Raw genomic sequence first — 24,130 nt, 5'->3', positions numbered from 1 at the left:
CAAGCCTGCGCTGATAGAGATCCTCTGTCTAACCTGTCATCTATTTTCTAACGGTCTGTGTCCATTTGCTCCCTGCCCATCCATGTACCTATCCAAATATATCTTAAAAGACACTAACGTGTCTGCGTCTACCACCTCCACTGGCAACGCGTTCCAGGCACCCACCACCCTCGGCATAAAGTACTTTCCACGCATATCTCCCTTAAACTTTCCTCCTCTCACTTTGAATTCATGACCCCTAGTAATTGAGTCCCCCACTCTGGGAAAAAGCTTTTTGCTATCCACCCTGTCTATACCCCTCACGATTTTGTAGACCTCAATCAGGTCCCCCCCCCTCAATCACCGTCTTTCTAATGAAAATAATCCTAAATCTATTCAACCTTCCTTCCCTAAAGCATGAACCAAATAGTTTTAGGACACTGTTGTAGTTTTATGGTCAGCATTACTAACACCAATTTGATTTTTTTGCCATTCCAGATTTTAATTGAATTTAAATTCCCCAATTTCAATGGTGGGATTTGAACTCTGTCTCGAGAACATTAATCTGGGCTTCTGGATTACTAGTTCAAAAACAAGAATGCATTATAAATACCTTATAGGCTATGGTATTCATCTTACTTGGTTTAAAAAATTACACATAACATTCACACTAAACCACTCTTTATGCTCTGTAGATAGAGCCCCCAACTTGTATAAACTTCAACTCATTCAAAACATCGTTAATATTATTCTATTCCAGACTAAGTCTCATTTTCTCATTCCTATGTTCCTTTGGTTCAGTTTATCTTTTACTTCACATCCTTTAGAAGTGTTGCCTAACTTTTTCCCATTGTGACCCCATTTAAAGGTTCAAAAATTATTGCGGCCCCTCAGTGAACTTGCACATCAGAGGTGGGTGGGGAGAAGGCATATGAGAGCAAGGTGCAGACAAGAAAACACCTTGAGGGAATGGGACGAACGCCACTGCGGCCTTTGTTCGCTCAGACTTCGTGCCCCCAAAGTTTTAGTTCACAACGTACTTGGGGTCCCAATCTTACTTTGGGAAGCCCTGCCTTCAAAACTCCTTTGGATATTCTGTACTCTCTCAATGTGATTTGCCACAGCATATAGATAATAGAAGTGCTCAGTAATCTGAATGCTTTCTTCTTCCTTTAGATTCTTAATGTTACTTCCTGAAACGGCAATAGCAAATGATCAGCTGTATAACTGGCATTATAACACTAAGCTGCTGCAGAGCTATTCAGGGAATGCAACTAGTAACAAAGTGTTTTTTGTCTTTGATGATGTTTGGAATGACAAGGGGTGGTGCAGCTTGACTTAAAAATCAACATGTACATATTTAAATAAAATTTGTCTTACACCCCTTTCACAAGTGGGAAAATGATATTTTGCCCCGATTGTGCTCAGGGTCATATTTTACGTATTCTTTCATTTTTTTGCTATTTAACAAATGAAATAAGATAAACCTTATTAAATTTGTTAATGGTAAACATTTTATTTGTGTACTTTGAAAGTTGAACACCAGCTGTTCTGTAACACCCCATTTCAATTAGGCATTTCCACCAGAGAATATACTTCATCAGGGCTCCAAAGTGATCCTTTTACTTAAAGTTTCACGTCAGCTTTCCTAATTCTGAGTTTAAAGCAAGTTCGACTAGCCCCCAGTCCACAGTGAAGCCTGTCTGTGCAGATCCCATATACTGTGTCTGAGTTTCTTTCTTTCTGTTGCTTTCTCTCTGTAATAGAAAAATAAAAAATTCTTTAATGTTTAAAAACTTTTTATTTTCCTTTTTTATTGATTCTGGTTCATTCCATCTCCCAATTTTAAGTCTATCCTCCTCCTTTGCTCCACTCCCAATCTATATTATCTTTTGTTTAAAGTTTCTTTGTTTGCACTTATCTTTTATTTCTATCTGTTGCCACCTACAGGTGCTACATTTACATTATCCCAAAACACTTCAAAAGGAGTTAGCAAACTAAACCTGACATCAAATCACTTTATTAGGAAAAGACAACCAAAGATTTGGCCATAGAAGTAGGTTTTAAGAAGGGTCTTAAATGACAGGATAGAAGAGAAGCAACGAGATTTACAAAGAGAATTCCAGAGTTTCAAGCCTAGGCAGTTAAAGCATGACTATCAATGATGGCACAATTAAAACTGGAGATGTGGAGATGATCTGAATTAGAGGAGTGAAAGAAACTAGATGAGTTTCAGGGCTGGAGAAAAATCAAAGATGAGGAGGGTAAGGAGAGATGTAAAAGCAACAATTGTTAAAATCATGCAATATCAGATCATGAAACAATTTAGGTCAGCTATCAATAGTGAATGGGAGTTCATGAGGTCATGCAGTTAAGCACGTAGATCTAGTAGGCAGTCAAGACAAATGGTCTGCTGGCCTTTAAAGCAAGAGATTGGAGTACACAAGGATGTCTTACTGCAGTTACACAGGGCATTGGTAAAACCATACCTGGAATTTGTCTGTTCTTGCTACAGAGCGAGTGCAGTGAACATGCACCAAACTGATTCCTCGGATGGCAGGACTGACATGAGGGGAGGTTGAGTTAGTTAGGATTATATTTGCTGCAGTTCAGCAGAATTCGGGGAATCTCATAGAACCCACTGAATTCTAATAGGATTAGACAGGGTAATGCAGAATGGATATCCCCAACAATCCAGAAACAAGGGTCACTGTCTAAGGGTGAAGGGCTGAAACAAGGATAAATTTCTTCACCTAAAGACTGGTGAAGCTGTGGGATTAGAAAGCACAGAAAGCAGTTGAGACCAAAACACTGTATAATTTCAAGGAGTTGAACTTGGGACTGAAGCATTCAAGCACTTGGGGCTGAAGGGAATCAAAAGATGCGGGAAAAGGCAAGAACAGGCTACTGATTTGAATGACAGAGGAGGCTCTTCCTGTTCCTATTTTCTGTTTCAATGTAAAGCAGCTGAGTTTTGGATGACCAAGTTTATGAAGCGTTAGGTGAAAGAGTGCCAAGGACAGCACTGGAGTCAGCCCCAGTAAAAGACTTTGCCCTTTCCCTTGTTTCCATAACCAGAGGTTCCAAATATCACTTTTTGCAAACAATCAAGATCACTCCAATTTATGTGACTGAAGACTGCTCTTTCTGCAAGGTCATCAACACAAAATTACTATTGCAAAATTCTTACTGCAATAACTTACAATGAGCTTTAAGATTAGTTTGGGATTATGGTTGGCATGGACTCGTTGGACTGAAGGGTCTGTTTCCATGCTATATATGACTCTATTTATTTCATGTCAATTTTGTTAGTAGTACTAATTGTAATTCAAATATGTTAAAATTCTTTTTGGCAATTAACACTCGACCAACTGACTTGTGAAACAAGAAACAAAGGACAACTGCATTGAGAACATCACTGAGCCCAGGCTCTCCTCACTCTGTGTGCAGATCATCATAGAGCCAGGTTGCTCCCCGCAAGGTAAAGAACATCTTCAAACTAGGCTGCCCCCACGCTAAAGTGAGAAACATCATTCAGCCCAGGTCACTTGTATCACAAAATGTGTAGATAGTCAATGAACCATGATGCGCCCATCCAAAGGGTGCAGGACATCATTAAGTGTCAGTCACCCTCACCCAAGGTGCAGAATATCATCAAGCTAGACGTAATTGGACATCACTCCAGCGCACAGTTCCCAACATTCCTTTTGTCTTTGATTCCATTTACAAATTTCAGCTGCATTTGAGTCTTTTAAAATAAAAGTATATTTGATTGCTTTTGCTGCTGAAGAAGAATGAAGAAAAGTATACATCAGAAAGTATTATTCAGTTCTGAGGTCATCAGATGAAGCTTGGAAACTACATTAATCCGAGAATAGCTGGAATACAGCTTGTGTTGCAGACTGATCCAGGTTTCATCTTACCAAGAGAATTTATGCAGTGAGATGATTGTAGCAAGGTATGCCAGGTGGAGCTTAGAATAGATCCCTAATTGGGCTGTTAACCTGGTCTAGGCAGGGCTCCCTGGCTGACAGATAAGAACAAGAGTGTCAAATATCCTGTCCATTCCATGAACTGGTTCTGAGAAAGCTCGATCAGTGACAAGGATTCTCCACATGTAAATAAAGATGATGGAATACCAGCCTCTGTGGAGTTATTTCACAGGGATCACACAATTTGTTACTTTCCTATTAGGATAATTTAAGTCAAGTTTCTTAAACTACTGTAATCAGTATTATCTCATTACTGTGTACCTATTATTATCATCAATAAATTTATTCCATAGCTTCTGACCTAAACCATCATTTAATAGCAATCATTCCATGACCTGCCCCTAGTATCATGAATCCCAAGAAAACTTGCACCATATCTAGCAAGCTAAACATAGTACTATAGACATCTATTCCATCAAATTTAACACATCACTGCCAGGGAGCATCAACATATTTAAGGGATAGTCCTGGATGTAGAGCCTGAATGGCATTTTAACTCATGAAGTAGTTAAACATTGCTAAGATTTGATCTTAGAAACAGTAAGAGATGGAAGAATGAAAAGGCCAGGAGTTCTACAATTTTGAATCTGGAAAGGAATTAAGAAGATATAAGAATCAGCAAGAAAATGCATGTTGGACACACAAGATCATTGAAATGTTTTTTTTTAAAACATTAAATAGAAACCTTTCAAGGCCTAACTAAAATTACTAAGTTTCTAAAACTTACTTGGAAGATAAACACAGCATATGGTACTAAAGTTAGAGTGGTCGCCTGATATAAAGGCTGGACTTTTTGTCCTCTTTAGACTTTGTTTTAAATGTGTGTGGCTTCAGACACACATCATTAACATAGCTATTTCAAAAACAAGTTAAGATGGACACTGTTTTTGTTCAGTAAACCAAATAAGATGGTAGGATAGAGATCAACTGTCCCTCCACAGTTAAGCAGATTGTTTGATTCTCAGACTAAATTTGTCCTGGGACTAAATAGATTATATATAGTTAAAACATGGGTCAGTCACAAATGTCTGATCAAGTGATTCTACGATAAATAATTTACTGTTGTGCCTCTTACCCAAGCTTTATTTAGGGAATTTTGTCTCGGATATGTGCTTCAGACTTTGCCCAATAATTTTTGTTAGGTTCAAGTTCACGGTTTCCATTTTTGGAATTTGTACTTAATTTAATGGGTAATGACATAATTTCACCTACGTACTGGGAAAATGAAGCAAGAACATTGTCTCACAGTGTAATTGATAATGGAGCTTGTAGAGATATGGAACAACTTAAAATTCTGCAAACAGATTTAATCTTTATTCCTTTCTGAATATTTATACTGATGTTTTCATTACGTTTCACTATTTCTGGGCAAATTTATTAGCTTCAACTGCAAAGACTGATTTGAGCAAGATTAGACACCAACTTTCACTGTAAACACAAACAAGTGGTATGCATCTCACATGGTGTCTTGTGAGATAGCTCGCCCTGCAGCCATTCCAAATAATCGGTTGGCAACTGAATCCCAAGTATTAGATCGATTCTAGGTCTTTAACCAGCAGGTATTGCTGCACTTAACACACCATGGTGAACCCATTTGTTCTTCAGGGCTGTGATCCACAAGAAGACTTTGAGCATTGTTCAAATGACTAAACAGTGCTTAGTTGGGAACACTGCTATATTGAGAGATATACCTTCAACAGATTGAAATTCTCAAATATCGCCTTAGGCTTAGAACAATTTTCCAGCGGTATCCTACTCACCCAAGAGCAGCAGGTGTCTGCCGTGTATGTAGCTGAGGAGTGGTGGATGTGGTTATCATGGTAAGAGATCCATCTGTCCCAGTTTTCTCCCAGTCAAAGGGGTCACTGTCAACAACCCCACGTGCTTTAATGCTGTTATCAAATACAGACATCAACAACTGCAGAGTAAAGGGAAATAAAAGCAGATCAGAATTAACCAAGTTAAAAAAAGTGATACTGGATCAGACACAGGGCTCTGGGATGGTGACAGAAAAGATAATAACTGACTGTGATTAGAACCAATGATCTTAAAATTTCAGAACTCTTGCAGTGAAGCTCAAGTGAGTTTTGATCTTCAAGTTGAGAATACCGCCAGGAAATCAGTGTTGATGGCAACATGGAATTTGACATATTTTATTGTTTTTCAGCTTTGCAAGACATACATTTTGGAATGAATGACAAAAACATGGCACTCTGAAGTATCATTAATGAATCATAAGTTTACTGAATAAATGCAAATAAATGGTCAATAATAAATAGTCTATATTTCCTCTGAAAAGTTTACATGCATGGTTTTAAATGTTTTCAAATACTACAAAAATAATCCATAGACATACCAAACCCTTAAGTAAGAGATCAAAACAACCAGAGAGATCAAAACTACTGACGAGGAAGAAAATAGTGAAAGGTGTTTGTTGAATTTTGGGTTTACACCCTTCTATAGCACTGTACCACATTCAATATTTCACAGGCGTACTTTATTTGAATTGAAATGAATAGTGATGCCAAGTTATTTTGTAAAACAGATCTTCCCAGCTTATTTTTCTCCACGGAGCAGCAGACACTTATTTACAAACATTATCATCACACCACTGCAGTAAAAGGCATAATTTTGAAAATAACATCTTAATTATTGCAAATAAAAACTCAACTCTGTTACATAGCAGGGTTTTGACACATTGATTAATAGCATTCCGAATTGTAAGAGTTTGGCCAATCCTGCTAAGCTGTGGAAAATCATGCTTTATTTGGGTATTGCCATCATCAGAATTGTCTATTATTTTATCACTCTACAACCTGCCCCTTATAGGGGCCGAGGACCTGCGCAATAGCTTAGTTATTTTCCAAGGTCTTAAAGATTTGTTTTACTAAAAACACTCAGTGGCCAAACAGGATGCTATTAGTAGAATTATTCAGATACTACAAAAAGATACGCTATCTTATCTTAATCAATTAGGTATCTTAGACTTGAGGTGACAGCTATTACAAAACACAGTGGCAGAACAACAGAAAGTGAGAAGGACAGAGAAGAGCAGAACTCCCACACCCTTGGGGCAGAGCATGTGGGCAAGAGAGAGAAAGCACACGCACACAAGAGAGATAGAAAATGCCCGTATGAGAGAGAATGTGTGGAGATTTTGTGCAATTTATAGGTAAACTCATTAGAGGTACTGCTGAGTCATTAGTCTTGAACAAGGAACATCTTCCTAATATAACTCAATTCAGCAAGCCTTGTAATTGAAACTAAATTCAAAAGAGATGGGGTCCCTCGCACTGGCCTGAAAGACCCAACAACATTACTGGTCTTTTTAGGTCCACATTTTATTAATTCTACATTAGAGAATCTAAGTGAGATTTGATGGATTGTAAATTGGAACACCTTTTGACCAATACTTTTGTCAACCTGCAACAGAAAATGGACAAATACGTGTCTTGTACTATTTGAAAAGCAGCCATAGCTCCCTAGCTAAGGATTCTCAAACAACTCCTTATAATGGAAGAGTACAGAATGATACATCTGCCTCTTTTTGAAACTAGTGATCAGTTGGTTCGCCGAGCTGGTTCATTGTTCCACAGGCATTTCATTACCCTGCTAGGTAACATCATCAGTGCAGCTTCCGATGAGTGCTGCTGTGTTTCCCCGCCTGTTATTTAAACTCTGGTGTCCATTGAACCGGACTACCTCACTCCCGGTTTTCTTTCGCAATGGGGTGAATATGGAGTCTAGCTCTGTGTGTTTCTTGATAGCTTTCTTAGTGGAGTACCAGGCTTCTAGGAATTCCCTGGAAGCACATTTAGGGCAAAGCAGCCCCCTTGGTTCGCACCAGATCCAATCCTTCCAGAATTGATGCTCAGTAGCAATAGTGAGGTATCTACAAGATGCATTGCATAAATTCACCAAACATCCTTAAACAGCACCTTCCAAACACGCAATCACTTCCATCTAGGAGGACAACGATAGCAGAAATATGGGGACACCACCTCCAAGTTCCCCTCCAAGATACTCACCATCCTGATTTGGAAGTATATCGCCATACCTTCACTGTTGCTGGATCAAACTCCGTAAGTTCTCTCCCTAAGGGTATTGTGGGTCAACTTACAACACATGGGCTGCAGCGGCTCAAGACAACGGCTTACCAGCACCTTCTGAAAGGCAGCTAGGAATGGGCAATAAATGTTGACTGAGCCAGCGACACCCACAGCCCAAGAGTGAATTAAAAGAAAACCCTAATGGTTAAGTGATGCAGTCTCCAATTATACGAACACATGTCAACGTGGTATAATAGAACATTATGTCTCCACTTATTCATTTTTTTTATGAAGAGAGCGAGAGCGCGAGAGCCGGAAAATTTCCACTCTGCCATATAGGTAGCAAAATTGTGCTGACAGGCTTCATGAATAGTTTACACATTCGCTACACAGCATACATGGGGAGCTGGCTCGTGGCAAGTTCCTGATCACAGCTGGGCTCAGGAGAAGACATTGATATTTACTATTCGAGCAAATAAAACACTGCAGGCCACAGGAATCAGTGTTATTCTTCAAATACATTTCAGAAACAAGATGAGAAAAATCAGACTTTTCAAAATTAACTGTGGATCTGGGCTATGAGTCAGTATAAGACTGTATTCAATTACCTGGTAATCTGGTTTTGTGAAATAATCCAAACAAAGAACATGTTCCAGAAATAAAGCAAACTCTTGGGGAAGGTGCTTCAACATAAGGCGATGATCATATTTTTCTTTTATCAGACCTACTTGTTCCTGTAAACAAACAGAACGTACGTAACATGCATACAAGTTTAATCCAGAACAATCCAATTAACAATGCTAAGATCAATTTCAGCTACAGTGTCTGCGCTACATCAACTAACAACAGGCGACAGCCTACTTAATAATTCAGTAAGTTAAGTAACATTAACAAACAAAAGGGTGCTTATACGTGTTTATTTTATAATAGCTAGTGGCTCTTCTATTTAGTTTCTCATGATAAAAGGTGTCACACCAGTGGTTGACATATCCCATTCAAAAAATGTCTAGATTGAAGCTAGTCTTCAGGAACCCAAGTTACATTGGTTGACACTCCTGTACTGCCAGTACTAAAGGAGTGTCGCATTGATGGACGTGATGAGTTTTGAATGTTGGATTTAATTGTTCTTTGTGCAGGTTGGAGGGGTTGGCCAGGTAAAAGATATTATGACACTTTCTACAAGAGGGGTGCAGTTCTTCCTCCAACCGGCCCAATGTTAATCATTCAGCCTTTAAAAAGCTTCTCTAGTTAAAATCACATAGCTCTTTGGTGACAGCTGGCGGTAAATTGATTGCCGTATTTCCACATCACAACCAGGGTTCGCCACAAATTGTACAAATTTACAAACGATTGCAAGGAAGCAAACAGGGCCACATGTGAGCAACATTTCTTTTGGGAAGCGTAAAACTGTTAATCATAGAATCATCATTGAATCTCACCAGCGTGGAAGCAGGCGTTTTGGCCCATTGAGTACACACCAGCCCTCTCAAGTGCGTCCCACCAGACCCACCCCATCGCCATAACCCTGCATTTCCTATGGCTAACCCACCTAGCCTGCACATCTCTAAATACTATGGGCAATTTAGCATGGCCTATCCACCAATTCAATGTGGCCCATCTTTGGGCAGTTGGAGCACCTGGATGAAACCCACACAAAAATGGGAGAACGCGCAGACTCCATGCATAATGGTGGAATCGAATCCAGGCCATCACAATAACACGCCTGTTTCTTCATCTTAAGTTTGTTACTTTAGCCACTTTCCATGTAAAAACGTACCTCAATTTCCAATAATTATCCAAAAGTGCGAACTGTCTTTCCATGATCACACTGATATTCTACACCAACTATAGTCCAGCAGCCTTCTAACTACTACTACTACTGTTTAACTACTGTTTTGCCATTTTAATTTTGATATTCCTAGCATTTTAACTTATTTGGTACATTCATATGACTCCTCCCCAACAGTCTGGCTCTATTCCTTTTCTCATGCAGGATTTTGAAAGTAAGATATCTAAAATACAAGATAATCCACTTAATTCAAGCACAGAAAAGATAGTAGTTTACGGGACTTAAGGCCCAATAAGATACATACAATATAGTTAGCAATGACGATGACAGATTTGTGAAGGACGTTTATTTTTGTACATTAAGGGTTTCCTAACGCTAAACAGTACTGACTTTGGAAGATGTTTAATTAAATGTACGCATTGCCATACTCACTAAATCACAGTACATTTCATTGACAAAGGTGACATTGATTTAAAAACTGAGCAAAACCCATAATTGCTCACTAATGGAAAGTCCACAGCTACGTTAAGAGTAAAACCCATTCTTTTCAGGTGGTTCAAAAAGTTTACATAGTACAGGACATTGAACATAGAACAGTACAGACTTCGGCCCACAACGTTGCGCCCAACTTTTACCCGAACTCTAAGGTCAATCTAACCTCCACCCCAACCGTATATTATCATCCACGTGCCTATCTAATTAGCCACTTAAATGCCCCTAATGAGGCAGACTCCACTTACCTTTCCGGCAATGCATTCCACGCTCCTACCACTCTCGAGTGAAGAGCCTACATCTGACGTCTCCCCTATATCTACCTCCACTCACTTTAATACTATGCCCCCTAATAATAGCCACCTCCACCCTAGGAAAAAGGCCCTGGCTGTCCACTCTATCTATACCTCTGATCATTTTGTACACCTCTATCAAGTCACCTCTCATCCAGTCGTTCTCAAGAGAAAAGCCCGAGCGCTCTCAACCTTCCCTCGTGAGACGCTCCCTCAATTCCAGGCAACATCCTGGTAAATCTCCTCTGCACCTTTTCTAATGCCTCTACATCTTTCCTGTAATGAGGTGGCCAGAACTAGACACAGTACTCCAGATGTGGCCGAAACAGGCTTTTGTATAGCTGGTACATAACTTCACAGCTCTTGAACTCAATCCCTCAATTAACGAAAGCTAACACATCTTAAACAAAGAAACAAGGGGAAACAGAGAAACAAAGAAACCTACAGCACAGGAACAGGCCCTTCGGCCCTCCAAGCCTGCGCCGATCAAGATCCTCTGTCTAACTTGTCATCTATTTTCTAACGGTCTGTGTCCATTTGCTCCCTGCCCATCCATGTACCTGTCCAAATGTATCTTAAAAGACGCTAACGTGTCTGCGTCTACCACCTCCGCTGGCAACGCGTTCCAGGCACCCACCATCCTCTGTGTAAAGAACACTCTCATAACGCATATCTCCCTTAAACTTTCCTCCTCTCACTTTGAACTCATCACCCCTAGTAACTGAGTCCCCCACTCTGGGGAAAAAGCTTTTTGCTATCCACCCTGTCAATACCCCTCATGATTTTGTAGACCTCAAATCAGGTTCCCCCTCAATCTCCATTTTTCTAATGAAAAGAATCCTAATCTACTCAACCTCTCTTCATAGCTATTACCCTCCATACCAGGCAACATCCTGGTGAACCTCCTCTGCACCCTCTCCAAAGCATCCACATCCTTTCGGTAATGTGGCGACCAGAACTGTACACAGTACTCCAAATGTGACCGAACCAAAGTCCTATACAACTGCAACATGACCTGCCAAATCTTGTACTCAATACCCTGTCCAATGAAGGAAAGCATGCCATATGCCTTCTTGACCATCCTATTGACCTGCATTGTCACCTTCAGGGAACAATGGACCCGAACACCCAGATCTCTCTGTTCATCAATTTTCCCTAGGACGTTTCCATTTACTGTATAGTTCACCCTTGAATTTGATCTTCTAAAATGCATCACCTTGCATTTGCCCAGATTGAATTCCATCTGCCATTTATCTTCCCAACTCCCCAGTCTGTCTATATTCTGCTGTAATCTCTGACAGTCCCCTTCACTATCAGCTACTCCAACAATCTTAGTGTCATCAGCAAACTTGCTGATCAGACCACCTACACCTTCCTCCAGTTCATTTACATATATCACAAACAACAGTGGTCCCAGCACAGATCCCTGTGGAACACCACTGGTTACAGGTCTCCAATTTGAGAAACTCCCTTCTACTACTACCCTCTGTCTCCTGTGCCCAGCCAGTTTTTTATCCATCCAGCTAGCACACCCTGGACCCCATGTGACTTCACTTTCTCCATCAGCCTGCCATGGGGAACCTAATCAAATGCCTTACTGAAGTCCATGTATATGACATCTACAGCCTTTCCCTCAATCAACTTTGTCATGTCCTCCAAGAATTCTATTAAGTTGGTAAGACATGACCTTCCCTGTACAAAACCATGTTGCCTATCACTGATAAGCCCATTCTCTTCCAAATGGGAATAGATCCTATCCCTCAGTATCTTCTCCAGTAGCTTCCCTACCACTGACGTCAGGCTCACCGGTCGATAATTATCTGGATTACCCTTGCCGCCCTTTTTAAAAAAGGGGACAACATTAGCAAGTCTCCAGGCCTCTGGGACCTCACCCGTGTCTACGGACACTGCAAAGATATCTGTTAGGACCCCGGCTATTTCCTCTCTCGCTTCCCTCAGTAACATGGGATAGATCCCATCCGGACCTGGGGACTTGTCCGCCTTAATGTCTTTTAGGATACCTTACACTTCCTCCTTCCTTATGTCAACTTGACCTAGACTAAGCAAACATCTATCCCTAACCCCAACATCCGTCTTAAAAACTTCAAACCTTCTGAAAAACTCTATACACCTGGGTGGAAGCGTTCAGGAACTGTGAACATGAACCCCAAGATCCCTTGGGCCCTCCACACTGTCAAAAATCTTTCCGTTAACCCTGTATTCTGCTTTCAACTTTGTCCTTCCAAAATGAATCACCTCACACTTTTCAGGGTTAAACTCCATCTGCCACTTCTCAGCCCAGCTCTGCATTTTGTCAATGTCTCTGTGTGTCCTAGAACAGCCCTCTGCACTGTCTACAACGCCACTCACCTATGTATTGTCCGTGAACTTACTAATCCACCCTTCCACTCCTACATTCACATAATTTACAAAAATCACAAACAGAACAGGACCCAAAAAAAACCTTGTGGTACACCACTCGTAACTGAGCACCATGTCAAATATTTTCCGTCCACTACCACCCTTTGTCTTCTAAGGGTCAGCCAGTTCTGAATCCATGTGTGTGGGTTAAGACCTAAAAGTTCCAGGTTTAGCTCCCAGGCTATGCTCATTAACTAACTCAGCTGGTTAGCAATACAAATGCTATAACTGGCTGTAGTTTAGGATTTATCTTGAGTTCTCAGAATTACTCAAAGATTAAAGAACAGATTGCTTACACGAATACCAGTAGATGCAAGTCTGCTGTTGCTGCTGGACTCTTCAAGCTCAGTCTCATGAATGTTTAATCACACCTTATTAATTCATATGGCTTCTACTGATGACAGGCATTGTGAGACACGCAGTAAAAACAAAATCAAACCAACTGCGAAGTACCTCATGCGATCATCAGTTGAAATGTTGTCAATAAGCTCAACATGTCCTGATGCAGCATTATGTTCTTGCTTCCACTTAAATCATTAAGAAAGTATAGGTAGTTCTATAATGGGATAGTTGCATTCTTGCATAATCTCTTGCTATAGAAAATTGCACTACAGAAAATTGCATTATAGGGAAATTGTTATACCTGTACAGCAAAGTTCACTTTATCCAAAGAGTTCACTCATCGTTGATCATGTTACAGCCAGTTCGCGTTAACAAAACACACGTTACAGCAGAACTACCTGTAATTAACTGAATGGAAATCATTGTAACCTTTCAGTCGTATGCCGAATTCTACTTCTGCACTTCAGTTTATTGTTTTAAGAAATACCTTGTCCTTTATCTTTCTCCATGGTAGTTGCCCAACTACAAACTCCACCAACATGTAAAATAAGGACCAAAGGTCATCGTGTCGGCCCATTTCCTGTTTTGAAGAAACACATCTGTAAGCATGAAGAATTCAAGTTTATCAGGAAGCTGGATAAACCATGTCATTAGTTTTTTTTTATTATGAGCAAAATGGACCAACAAAAGATAAAGTCTGTTTACAAGTCATTTCACTGTTTAAGTGTTTGTAAAAACAAAAGTACACATTGTCCACAGCTTAATAAACCAAATTTGAAGTGGCCTTTGATATCAACTATGCTGTAACTATCACATCAGTTACAGGAATTTGGGAATTCTTCCAATGGCAAACATTAAACCTAAAAAGAAAAATTTTGGCCTGGTGTGTCAGTTTGGAGAGCTGCAGCTGCACATTTTCTGCTCCAGCAGCATCTTCCCCAAAGCCTCCCAATCAGTTGCTGTACAAACAAGTGGCACCAGGATGAAACAGAAACACATTTGGCACTGCAGAGTGCAATAGAGGGATCATTGGGACAAGCATCGTTAAAGGTGCACTACAATAATTTATTTAAATTGGATTAAAAGTGAAAATCTTTTAAAGCAGAAGTTAATAGCACAGGAACTAATCAGTAATTTGACTAAAGCAAATACATTTTATTATTAATTTCCCATCCAGTTTATTTATTTGACTTGATCAAAAGTTGCAGTTGTAGATAATATGGGTAAAGTTAGTTAATTAGGAATAGGGGTGCTAGCACCAGTAACCAACAAGCACACAATATTTTTCCTTTGGTTAGTTTACCATTTTAAAATCTATACACGACTTAGAGTACCATAAAACCTTCATCGAGGTGCATTTTCACTCAATAGATAAACAAATTTCTATAGCATGTCAATGTAATAATGTTTTAAATCTTGGATAATCAGTTATTGATAGCTATCTTAACTGATACATGACAAATGGGTACCATGAAGTAGTTCTGAGGCTGTACAAGAGCATATCTGTTCTGAGTATATCTAAGGCACTTCACTATAGCATTATCCAATAAAACATGATGCCGATGTCTTCATCTAACCCTCAACTTGACAATAGCATCTACTCAGGGTGGTGATGAGATTCTACCTTGGTTCTTCACATGATGGAATAGGCCGAATCAACATTGAGGGCCGAAGGGCCTGCACCATGCTGTAATGTTCTATGTTCTATGTTCTCTGTTCTATGTAAATCTCAACCCACAAATCTTTGAGTGCATGGGAAGGATGTGCCATCAGGCATCAGAACCTGGAAAGCAGAATTTGCTCTCCCTCCTTCCTTTCCACCGCAGTATTAAGTCCTTTGGACTCAGAGCTTGATTCAACTTGATGGACAAGTCACATTTTGAATGTAGCAAGCTGTTCCAAGTCATTAATCTGTTACTGAGACTACGGTTCAAAAGATTATCAAACAATTGATAACTGTGTCTCTACTACCGAAAGATCAAAATTTGAAAATCAAGTATTATTACTTGAATTGATCTTAGGAGATAACAATGCAAAATGCTTCATGTTCAATAAAATCAAAATCATTTAGCAAACTGAAGACTTCATATACAGGTAGGTTTAAGGATTCACCAAAGGCTGTGAGGATCTGCATAAGTATATGGTGGCTATCTGTGCCAATCAGGATGGTCAGGGTGTGGGAAATGAATCTTCAGTGAGGAGAACCATCAGTTATTAGGCCTATTCCTGATCTCATGGGAGGCAGTACAGGTTAACAAAGCCATTGATAAACCATATGGGAGACTCGATTTTACAAATAGAGTTGGTGAGTATAAGAGTATGGAAGCAATGCTAAATCTTCAAGAATCATAGATTTTATACTAATTGAAGTAGTGTGCCCAATTTAGTGCAACATGTTTTAGGATGAGCATGAAAGCTTTGAAGAGATTACAGAACAGATATACCCAAACAGCTCTCGGGATGGCAGTTATAATAACTTTGGCAATGCCATAATGGCCAGCAAAGGTAGTGCCGATTACTTCACCTAAAATGATCTCTTCAGAAATGCTGATACCTCGCTGGACAGCAGCCCTGCTAACATTTTCTTTATGGCATTTACGAAGTAATAGGCCTCAAATGGATTTGGTGCATTGGAACCAGTCATTTACATGTTTTGCAGCTGCTTCTCCAAACTCCAAAAGAGTAACTGACCAATGGCACTTCTGTAACTAGGAGAAACTTATACTTTCAGCTCAGAAGGCAATACTCTCCACTCTGATGGATTAAGACCAATACTCCAGGGATTGAACTTGTCAATAAGGCTCATCATCTGGTCTTGTGTAGATGCAGTCTCATAGGTTACTGTTCAGTGTACCATGAAAAAGAGTGGACCATCTGCCTGATTCCACGCTGGCTGGAGATAGAATGACTACGGATTTTACAAACTAAAACAGCCAATGGTCACAAGTTTGACTGCTTGTCATTACATGGGCACCACCATCTTTGTTCCAGGCAGCGTACATGACATGGCAGAACAAAGCTATGTTTATGCACATGCAGGTCACTGCACCACCTAGCAGTGGTGCTGACAACAGACAGAGCCTGGAAATGCTGAGTTTGTCGTCTGTTGAACACAAAAAAGCAGAGAGGGGCATTTTAGGGAGATCTTTGAAAACATTTAATAATTTAGATATATTAAATACAAAGTGTAACTATTTTTAATTGCAAAAGGATCAAACAAGGGGCACAAATTTGAAGTGTTCAAAAAGCAGATCAAAGGAAACAGGAGGACTTTTTTTTAAAATGTCTCAAAAATTTGATCTTGATTTGGATTTGGAACACACTAATTTGGAGAGTGCAGGATATAGCACCTGTTGAAAGTTAATTGGATAAATCATAGAATCTTTACAGTGTGGAAAACAGGCTCTTCAACCCAACAAGTGCACACCGAATCTTGGAGCATCCCACCCAGACCCATGCCCCTGAAACTCACCTAACCTACACATCCCTGAACAGTACAGGCAATTTAGGACGGCCAATCCACCTAGCCTGCACATCTTTGGACTGTGGGAAGAAACCCACACAGACACAAGGAGAATGCGCAAACTCCACACAGACAGTCACCCAAGGGTGGAATCAAACCCAGGTCCCTGGTACTGTGAGACAGCAGTGCTAACCACTAAGCCACCATGCTGCCCTACTTTAAAGAGAAGAAAAGTTACAGAAATATGAAAACTGGAGCAACAAAACGAACAGCAGTGCTCACAAAATAGACTAGATCAGCTAAAAGACCTCCCGTACTGTATTACTCTATGATTTGACTAAATACATGTAAAATTCCTGTAAATTCCAAGTCCCAGGAATTTTACACATATTTCAAGTCCCCACTAATGATTATATTTTGCAACAGACACAATGAATTGAACAACTATATTCTCTAAACAACTTCCGTTATTTAACCCATTTTACATTTTCGATGAAGTTACAAAATTCTCACAGAAGAGGGAGTATCTAGGGTGGTAGAGGAATAATCAGTGAAAACATTGCCATGTCTGCTGAAGTGCAGTAAACTATTGAGAAATCAAATCAAATCTATCTGATTTAATAAGTAAAGTTCATGAAGCTTCATTTGCGGATTTTTAGCAGATAAATACAATGTTGAGTGGTCATACATAGCTTGTCTTCTCGCCAAGGTTATCATGAAGCAACTAAAATAATAAAAGGCACACCTTGGGAGTGCATAGAGTGGTGGGGGAACACCTGCAGATGATAAGGTCAATTACTGAATTTATTCTTCAAATGACAAGGATTTGGAAAGCATAAACCTGCTTCTTGTTTACTGTAGCGCAGGTTAGAATGCACCAAAGTAAAATAAATTTTTTATATTTTGAGAGGTATAAAGCTATACCACTGTAAATATTGACCTTAACGTGTTCATTTTACTTTGCTGCATTCCACTCTGCGCTACATTAAACCAGAAGCAGGTTTAATGCTTTCCAAACTCTCATAATCTGTACTGATATTTCTCTGGAAGATTCTGCAAATCATTTTTAAAAATCTCATTAGCAGAAATCAAGTTTAAAATTATGTGTACACATTTCTGCCAATCAATCAAGCTAATAACTTGCTAAAAGAGCTTACTTAAATTCCTGGCTTCTGGACTCTTGACACAATTCATTTTACACATATTAGCACTGGCAAACAGTGGGACAGTTACAGCAGAAACAGAAAGAGCTTACCATGTCAGCTGCATCCAAAATGCTTGGCCTTTTAAAATACTGATTTACCAAAACAATGATGAGATGGGATACAGGAAAGAGATAGAATACTTGGTGATGCATCATAAAGACAACAATCTTTCCCTCAAAGTCAACAAAACTATAGATGTTCATCAACTTCAGGAAGCAAAGAGGGCATGCCCATATCTACATCAGTGGAGCTGCGGTGGAGATGGTTGAGAGTATTCCGACAAACGACTATCACTAACAATCTATCCTGGGCCATCAATGTAGATTTGCCTGTCAAGAAGGCACAATAACATATCTCCTTCCTCAGCAGGCTAAAGAAATACAGCATGTCCACATTGGGCTTCCACCAACTTTTGCAGATGCACCATAGAAAGCATTCTTTCCGAGTGCATAACTGCTTGGTACAGCAACTGCTCTGCCCAAGGCCGCAAGAAACCACAAAGTTGTTCACACAGCACAGACAATTACACAAGCCAACCTTCCATCCATTGACTCCACTGACACTTCTCAACGCTTTGGAAAGGCAACCAAAATCAGAGAGACCCCTCCCACCCTAGTTATAATCTCTTCCAACTTTTTCCATCAGTCAGAAGATACAAAAGCTTAAAACACATACCAACAGTTCAAGAACAGCTTCTTCCCTCCTGTTATTAGACTTCTGAATGCACCTCTCAAATTTCAAATCTAATGCTGATCTTGCTTTTGGTACACCTTCTTTGTAGCCGTAACTTTCCATTCCTCACTTTGTTCAATCACCCTGTGATCTCGATTTATTATCTGTCTGTATTACTGGCAAAACAAAACACATTTCACTGTGCTTAGGTATTATTTTATAATAATAAATCAAATCAAACCTACCATGAACCAACCAGATAGAGCTGAGGAGTAAAATTGGAAATAATTACTAAATCATCTCAGTTTGACAGAATTAATGAAGGTTTTTATGATTCAAGAGAGGAGAATGGTCTCTATCCCTTGTCTTCATACACTAAGCACATGAGCAATCTGCAGAGTATTAAAAAAATTCCAATGGTCAACACATGGACATAATTATAATTGGATGCAATGGGTTTGGATTTCCAAATATCTTCTCCTTGGGCTAAAACAACATAACACTGAATAGACAACTTGATTGCCATCCTCTGACAGCCGAGCTGTCTTGGTACATTTGTTAAATGAATTATTTTACTAGGCATCTGAAACTAATGCTTGCTGAACACAACGACTTGCTTTAGAAACGACACAATGACTTTGCACTCTGAGAAAGTTTCATTTCGATTTCACAGAAACCATTAGAATATCGTCTCAGTGTAGCTAAACATCCAACATCTTGGGGGGAGCCACCAATCTTCAGCAACATAATTAATGTAGCCATGGTTTTAGCTTGTTCTAAGTGCAGAACGCAGGCTGACTGCATTGTGATTAATAGTTCAACTGCAGGTCCCTTGAAGTCTCACTGTCAATGACAAGACTCAATATGGTATGTGAACAATAGAAAACAATCTGACATTCAGTAACATCTTTCTCAGAAGGAACTCTGCTCTCCCTAACTGTCTGTACTTATGCTTAGGGTCCAGTGCCAAGGCAACACAGTTAAGAGTTAACTGTTTCAATTGGCCATTTCAGAGGACATTCAGTTTTGAATTTCAGCCTTGCCAATTAATGAAACCCACAACCCAAAACAAACAAAGCAGGTTAGCAATGAATTGCAATATTCACCATGTATCTGGATAACTGGACGTCCAATAATACTCAAACTCCATACTTTCCCGAGCACATTATTTGTCTGATTAGCAACAATAACTTGCATTTGTGTGTATATTTCACTTAGAATTCAACCTGAGCTCATATCTCTGCAACGTGGTTAATTCTTAGCTGCTCCCTGAAACCACACATTTGTACTAAACCACTACAGTAGTCAAAATAGAATAAAAGCAAGGCAAGGCAGAGAAACCTAAATGACAAGGGCACACCCTACCCAGTCAACCTTACAAAATCCTCTTCACTAACATCTGGAGATTGAAGCCAAAATCAGAAGACTTGTCTCATACATTGGTTAAGCAACAGCCAGACAGAGTCATGTTCAGAGATAGTAGGAACTGCAGATGCTGGAGAATCTGAGATAATAAGGTGTAAAGTCATATTCAGTACATGTTAACTTACAGCAATGTCTCTTTTATCATCACTTGATAAGCCTTGTCCAACCACCAGAACAGACCTGGACAGTGGTATACTAAAGTCATTAGGGCTTTGCCCCGAGAATTCTCAGTCTCCCAACACCAAGTCAAACCAGAAGTAAATCTCTCGCTGTCAACAACCTACTGCACTGCCAACTTCAATTGAGACATCAGTACTTCTCTACCTTCAACATCATTGGAAGAAGGACTGAAAGGGCCCTGAGATAGTTGAGGTCTGTGGGGCATATCTGCCAGACTGGACCTGCAACAAGTGATGAGGGGCCTCACAAGGAGGAAACACCTACATTGTCTGACCCCTAACCAGGATGTTGCTCAGAATGGAGGGATTGAGTTATAAGGACAGGCTGGGATTACCTTCCTAACCCTAACCGAACGTAGACATAACACTGGTAGGATTGATTTTCAAACAGTCCTTGTGGGGTTGAAGTGTCACCTTCACGCTGAGGGCAACCTCTACTGTGTTAAATAAGATAGGCTGAGATCAGATTCAACAGCTCAAAGATGGACATGTGAGCAATCAGCAACATTAGAACTACAATCCGTAATCTCATGGTGTGACACTCACTTTAAGCGTTATCATCAAGACATCAGATAAAACAATATAAAAGCAAGCACACAAGAACACACGCTTCGGCCCACCACGCGTGCACTGACCATGATGACACTCCAAACTAATCCCATCTGCCTGTTCACATCTGTCTAAATTCCTCTTAAACTTGGCTATCACATCTGCTTCTACCACCTTCCCTGGCAGCAGATTTCAGCCACTACTACTTTCTGTGTTTAACACGAAACTTCCCTAGTGCATACAATCATAGAATCCCTGCAGTGTGGAAGCAGGCCATTTGGCCCATTGAGTCCACACCGACGCTTTGAAGACCATCCCACCCATACCAACACCCCTACCCAATTCCTGTAACAAAGAAACAAGAACAAAGAACAAAAGAAAATTACAGCTCAGGAACAGGCCCTTCAGCCCTCCGAGCCTGCGTTGATCCAGATCCTCTATCTAAACCTGTCACCTATTTTCCTAGGATTTGTATCCCTCTGCTCCCTGCCCATTCATCTACCTGCCTAGATACATCTGAAATAACGCTATCATGCCCGCTATCTACCACCTCCACTGGCAACACGTTCCAGGCACCTACCACCCTCTGCATAAAGAATTTTCCATGCACATCTCCCTTAACCTTTTCCCCTCTCACCTTGAAATTGTGACCTCTAGTAATGGAGTCCCTCACTCTGGGGGAAAAAGCTTCTTGCTATCCACCTTGTCTATACCTCTCATGATTTTGTAGACCTCAATTAGATCACCCCTCAACCTATCTTTCTAATGTAAATAATCTTTAATCTACTCAACCTTTCTTCATAGCTAGTGTCCTCCATACCAGGCAACATCCTGGTGAACCTCCTCTGCACCCTCTCCAAAGCATCCACATCCTTTTGGTAATGTGGCGACCAGAACTGTATGCAGTATTCCAAATGTCATCAAACCAAAGTCCTATGCAACTGTAATATGACCAGCCAACTCTTGTATTCAATACCCCATCCAATAAAGGAAAGCATACTGTATGCTGCCCTGACCACTCTATTGACCTGCATTGCCACCTTCAGGGTACAATGGACCTGAGCACCCAGATCTCTCTGTGCATCAATTCTCCCCAGGGCTTTTCCATTTCCCATGTAGTTTGCTCTTGAATTAGATTTTCCAAAATGCATCACCTTGCATCTGCCTGGATTGAACTCCACCTGCCACTTCTCTGCCCAACTTTCCAATCTATGTTCTGCTGCATTTTGACAAATCCCTTCACTATCTGCTGCTTGGCCAATCTTAGGGTCATCCGCAAACTTGTTAATCAGACCATCTATGCCTTCCTCCAGATCATTCATGTATATCACAAACAACTGTGGTCCCAACACGGGTCCCTGTGGAACACCACTGGTCACGGTTCTCCATTTTGAGAACTCCCTCCACTACAACTGTGTCTCCTGTTGCCCAGCTGGCTATCTATCCATCTAGCTAATACACTCTGGACCCCATGCAACTTGCGTTTCCCATAGCCAATCATCCAACCTGCACATCTTTGGGCTGTGGGAGGAAACTCATGCAGACACGAGGAAAACGTGCAAACTCCACACAGACAGTCACCCGAGTGTGGAATCAAACCTGGGGTCCTTGGTGTTGTGAGGTGGTAGTGCTAATCACCGAGCCAGCATTCCACCCTAATTTGCAACATCTCCTTTAAACATTCCCCCTCTCACCTTAAACTTATGTCCTCTAGTATTTGGCTCTTCCATCCTGGACAGAGTTCGACTAGCCATGCTATCCATGCCTCTCAATTTTATATACACTTCTTGCAGGTCGACCCTCAGCCTCCAACTTTCTAGCAAAACAATCCAAGTTTGATGAACCCCTTCTTAAAGTTAATACACTAAAATCCAGGCAAACCTCTTCTGCACCCTCTCAAATAGCCTCCACGTTGTTCCGAGAATGCAGTGACCAGAACTGCATACAGTACTCCAAATATGGCTTTACAGAAGTCTTAAACAGCTGCAATATAACTTGGCAAATTTTACACTCAATGCCCTGACCAATGAAAGCAAGTATGCCATACGCCTTCATCGTCACCTTATCCATTTAAAGGAAGCTATGACTTAAACCCCAAGTTTCTTCTGTATATCAATGCTCCTGAGGGCACTTAACTTTACAGTATACTTGCCTCTTGCTTTGACGTACCAAATGCATCACCTTACACTTGAGCAGAATAAACTCCATCTACCATTTCTCTACCCAACTTTCCAGCTGATCTGTATCCTGCTGCATCCTTTGACATCCTTCCTCACTATCCACACCTCCAATGTCATTTGCAAACTTAATTATATCACAGCCAAATCAACAGGCACCCAGCACTAATTCTTGCAGAACACAAGTCAGAAAAACAACTGACCACAACTACCCTCTGCCTTCTATGGCCAAACCAATTTTGTACTTAACTTGCCAACTTACCATGGATCCCAGTGACTTAATCTCCTGGACCAGCCTATCATGAGGGATCTTGTCAAATGCTTTTGTAAAGTTCATGTAGACAATATCCACTGCTTTCCCCTCAATCATCTTCATCGCTTCCTTGAAAAACTTAATCAAATTTGCGGGCCAGACCTCAAATTCATGCTGACTATCCCTAATGAGTACATTCTTCTCCAGATGCAAGTAATTCCTGTCTCTAAAAAATTTCTGCAATAACTTCCTACCACTGATGTAATGGCCTATAATTTCCTAGATTATCCATGTTGCCATTCTTGAACAATGCATCAACACTGCCAATCCCCAGTCTTCACAGACCTTGCCTGTGGCTAAAGAGGATAAAAATATCTCTGTAAAGGCACCAGCAATCTCCTCCTTTGCCTTCTTCCGTATCCTGTGAAGGATCCCACCAGACCCTGAGGACTTAGATACCTAAATGTGTTTTTAAAAGGCACCCAGCAGCTCCTGCTCTTTAATATTGACATGCCTTACTATATCAACAAATTCATCTCTAAACTAATCATCCATGTCTTTCTTCTTGCTGGATACTGATGTGAAGTACTCATTAAAAAGGACCTCATCCACTCCCTCTGGCTCCACACAAATTCTGTCCTTGGCGTCCGAGTAGACCTACCCTTTCCCTAATTACCCTCTTGCTCCTAATATACATATAAAATGACTTGGGATTTGTCTTGATCCTGATTCTATGAGGGGCTACTGGTGCAGTAGTGAAGACACTTAAAAATGAGATGTCATCCTGAAGCTATAACACAGAGAATACTTACATAGTAAATAGCAGAAGCTGCAGTGATAGACAGATACA

General features: G+C 40.4%; 1 protein-coding gene across 10 annotated transcripts in view; it reads right to left on the bottom strand.

Annotated features, from left to right (window-relative positions):
* LOC125455365 (tau-tubulin kinase 2-like) overlaps positions 1-24,130 on the bottom strand; it is a 232,414-nt gene that overhangs the window by 76,035 nt on the left and 132,249 nt on the right. For all 10 annotated transcript variants that reach the window (XM_059649366.1, XM_048537190.2, XM_059649361.1 and 7 more), the window contains 3 exons: positions 13,845-13,937; positions 8,629-8,754; positions 5,732-5,889 (listed from right to left, as the gene is read on the bottom strand). In XM_059649366.1, the coding sequence (XP_059505349.1) occupies positions 5,732-5,889; positions 8,629-8,754; positions 13,845-13,937 (377 nt within the window). The remainder of the gene's footprint in view (positions 1-5,731; positions 5,890-8,628; positions 8,755-13,844; positions 13,938-24,130) is intronic.

The sequence above is a fragment of the Stegostoma tigrinum genome, chromosome 10 (assembly GCF_030684315.1).
Source record: "Stegostoma tigrinum isolate sSteTig4 chromosome 10, sSteTig4.hap1, whole genome shotgun sequence".
NCBI classification, from domain to species: Eukaryota; Metazoa; Chordata; class Chondrichthyes; order Orectolobiformes; family Stegostomatidae; genus Stegostoma; species Stegostoma tigrinum.
The sequence above is the reverse complement of the archived record's forward strand: the minus strand, read 5'-3'. Positions and strand labels throughout refer to the sequence as shown.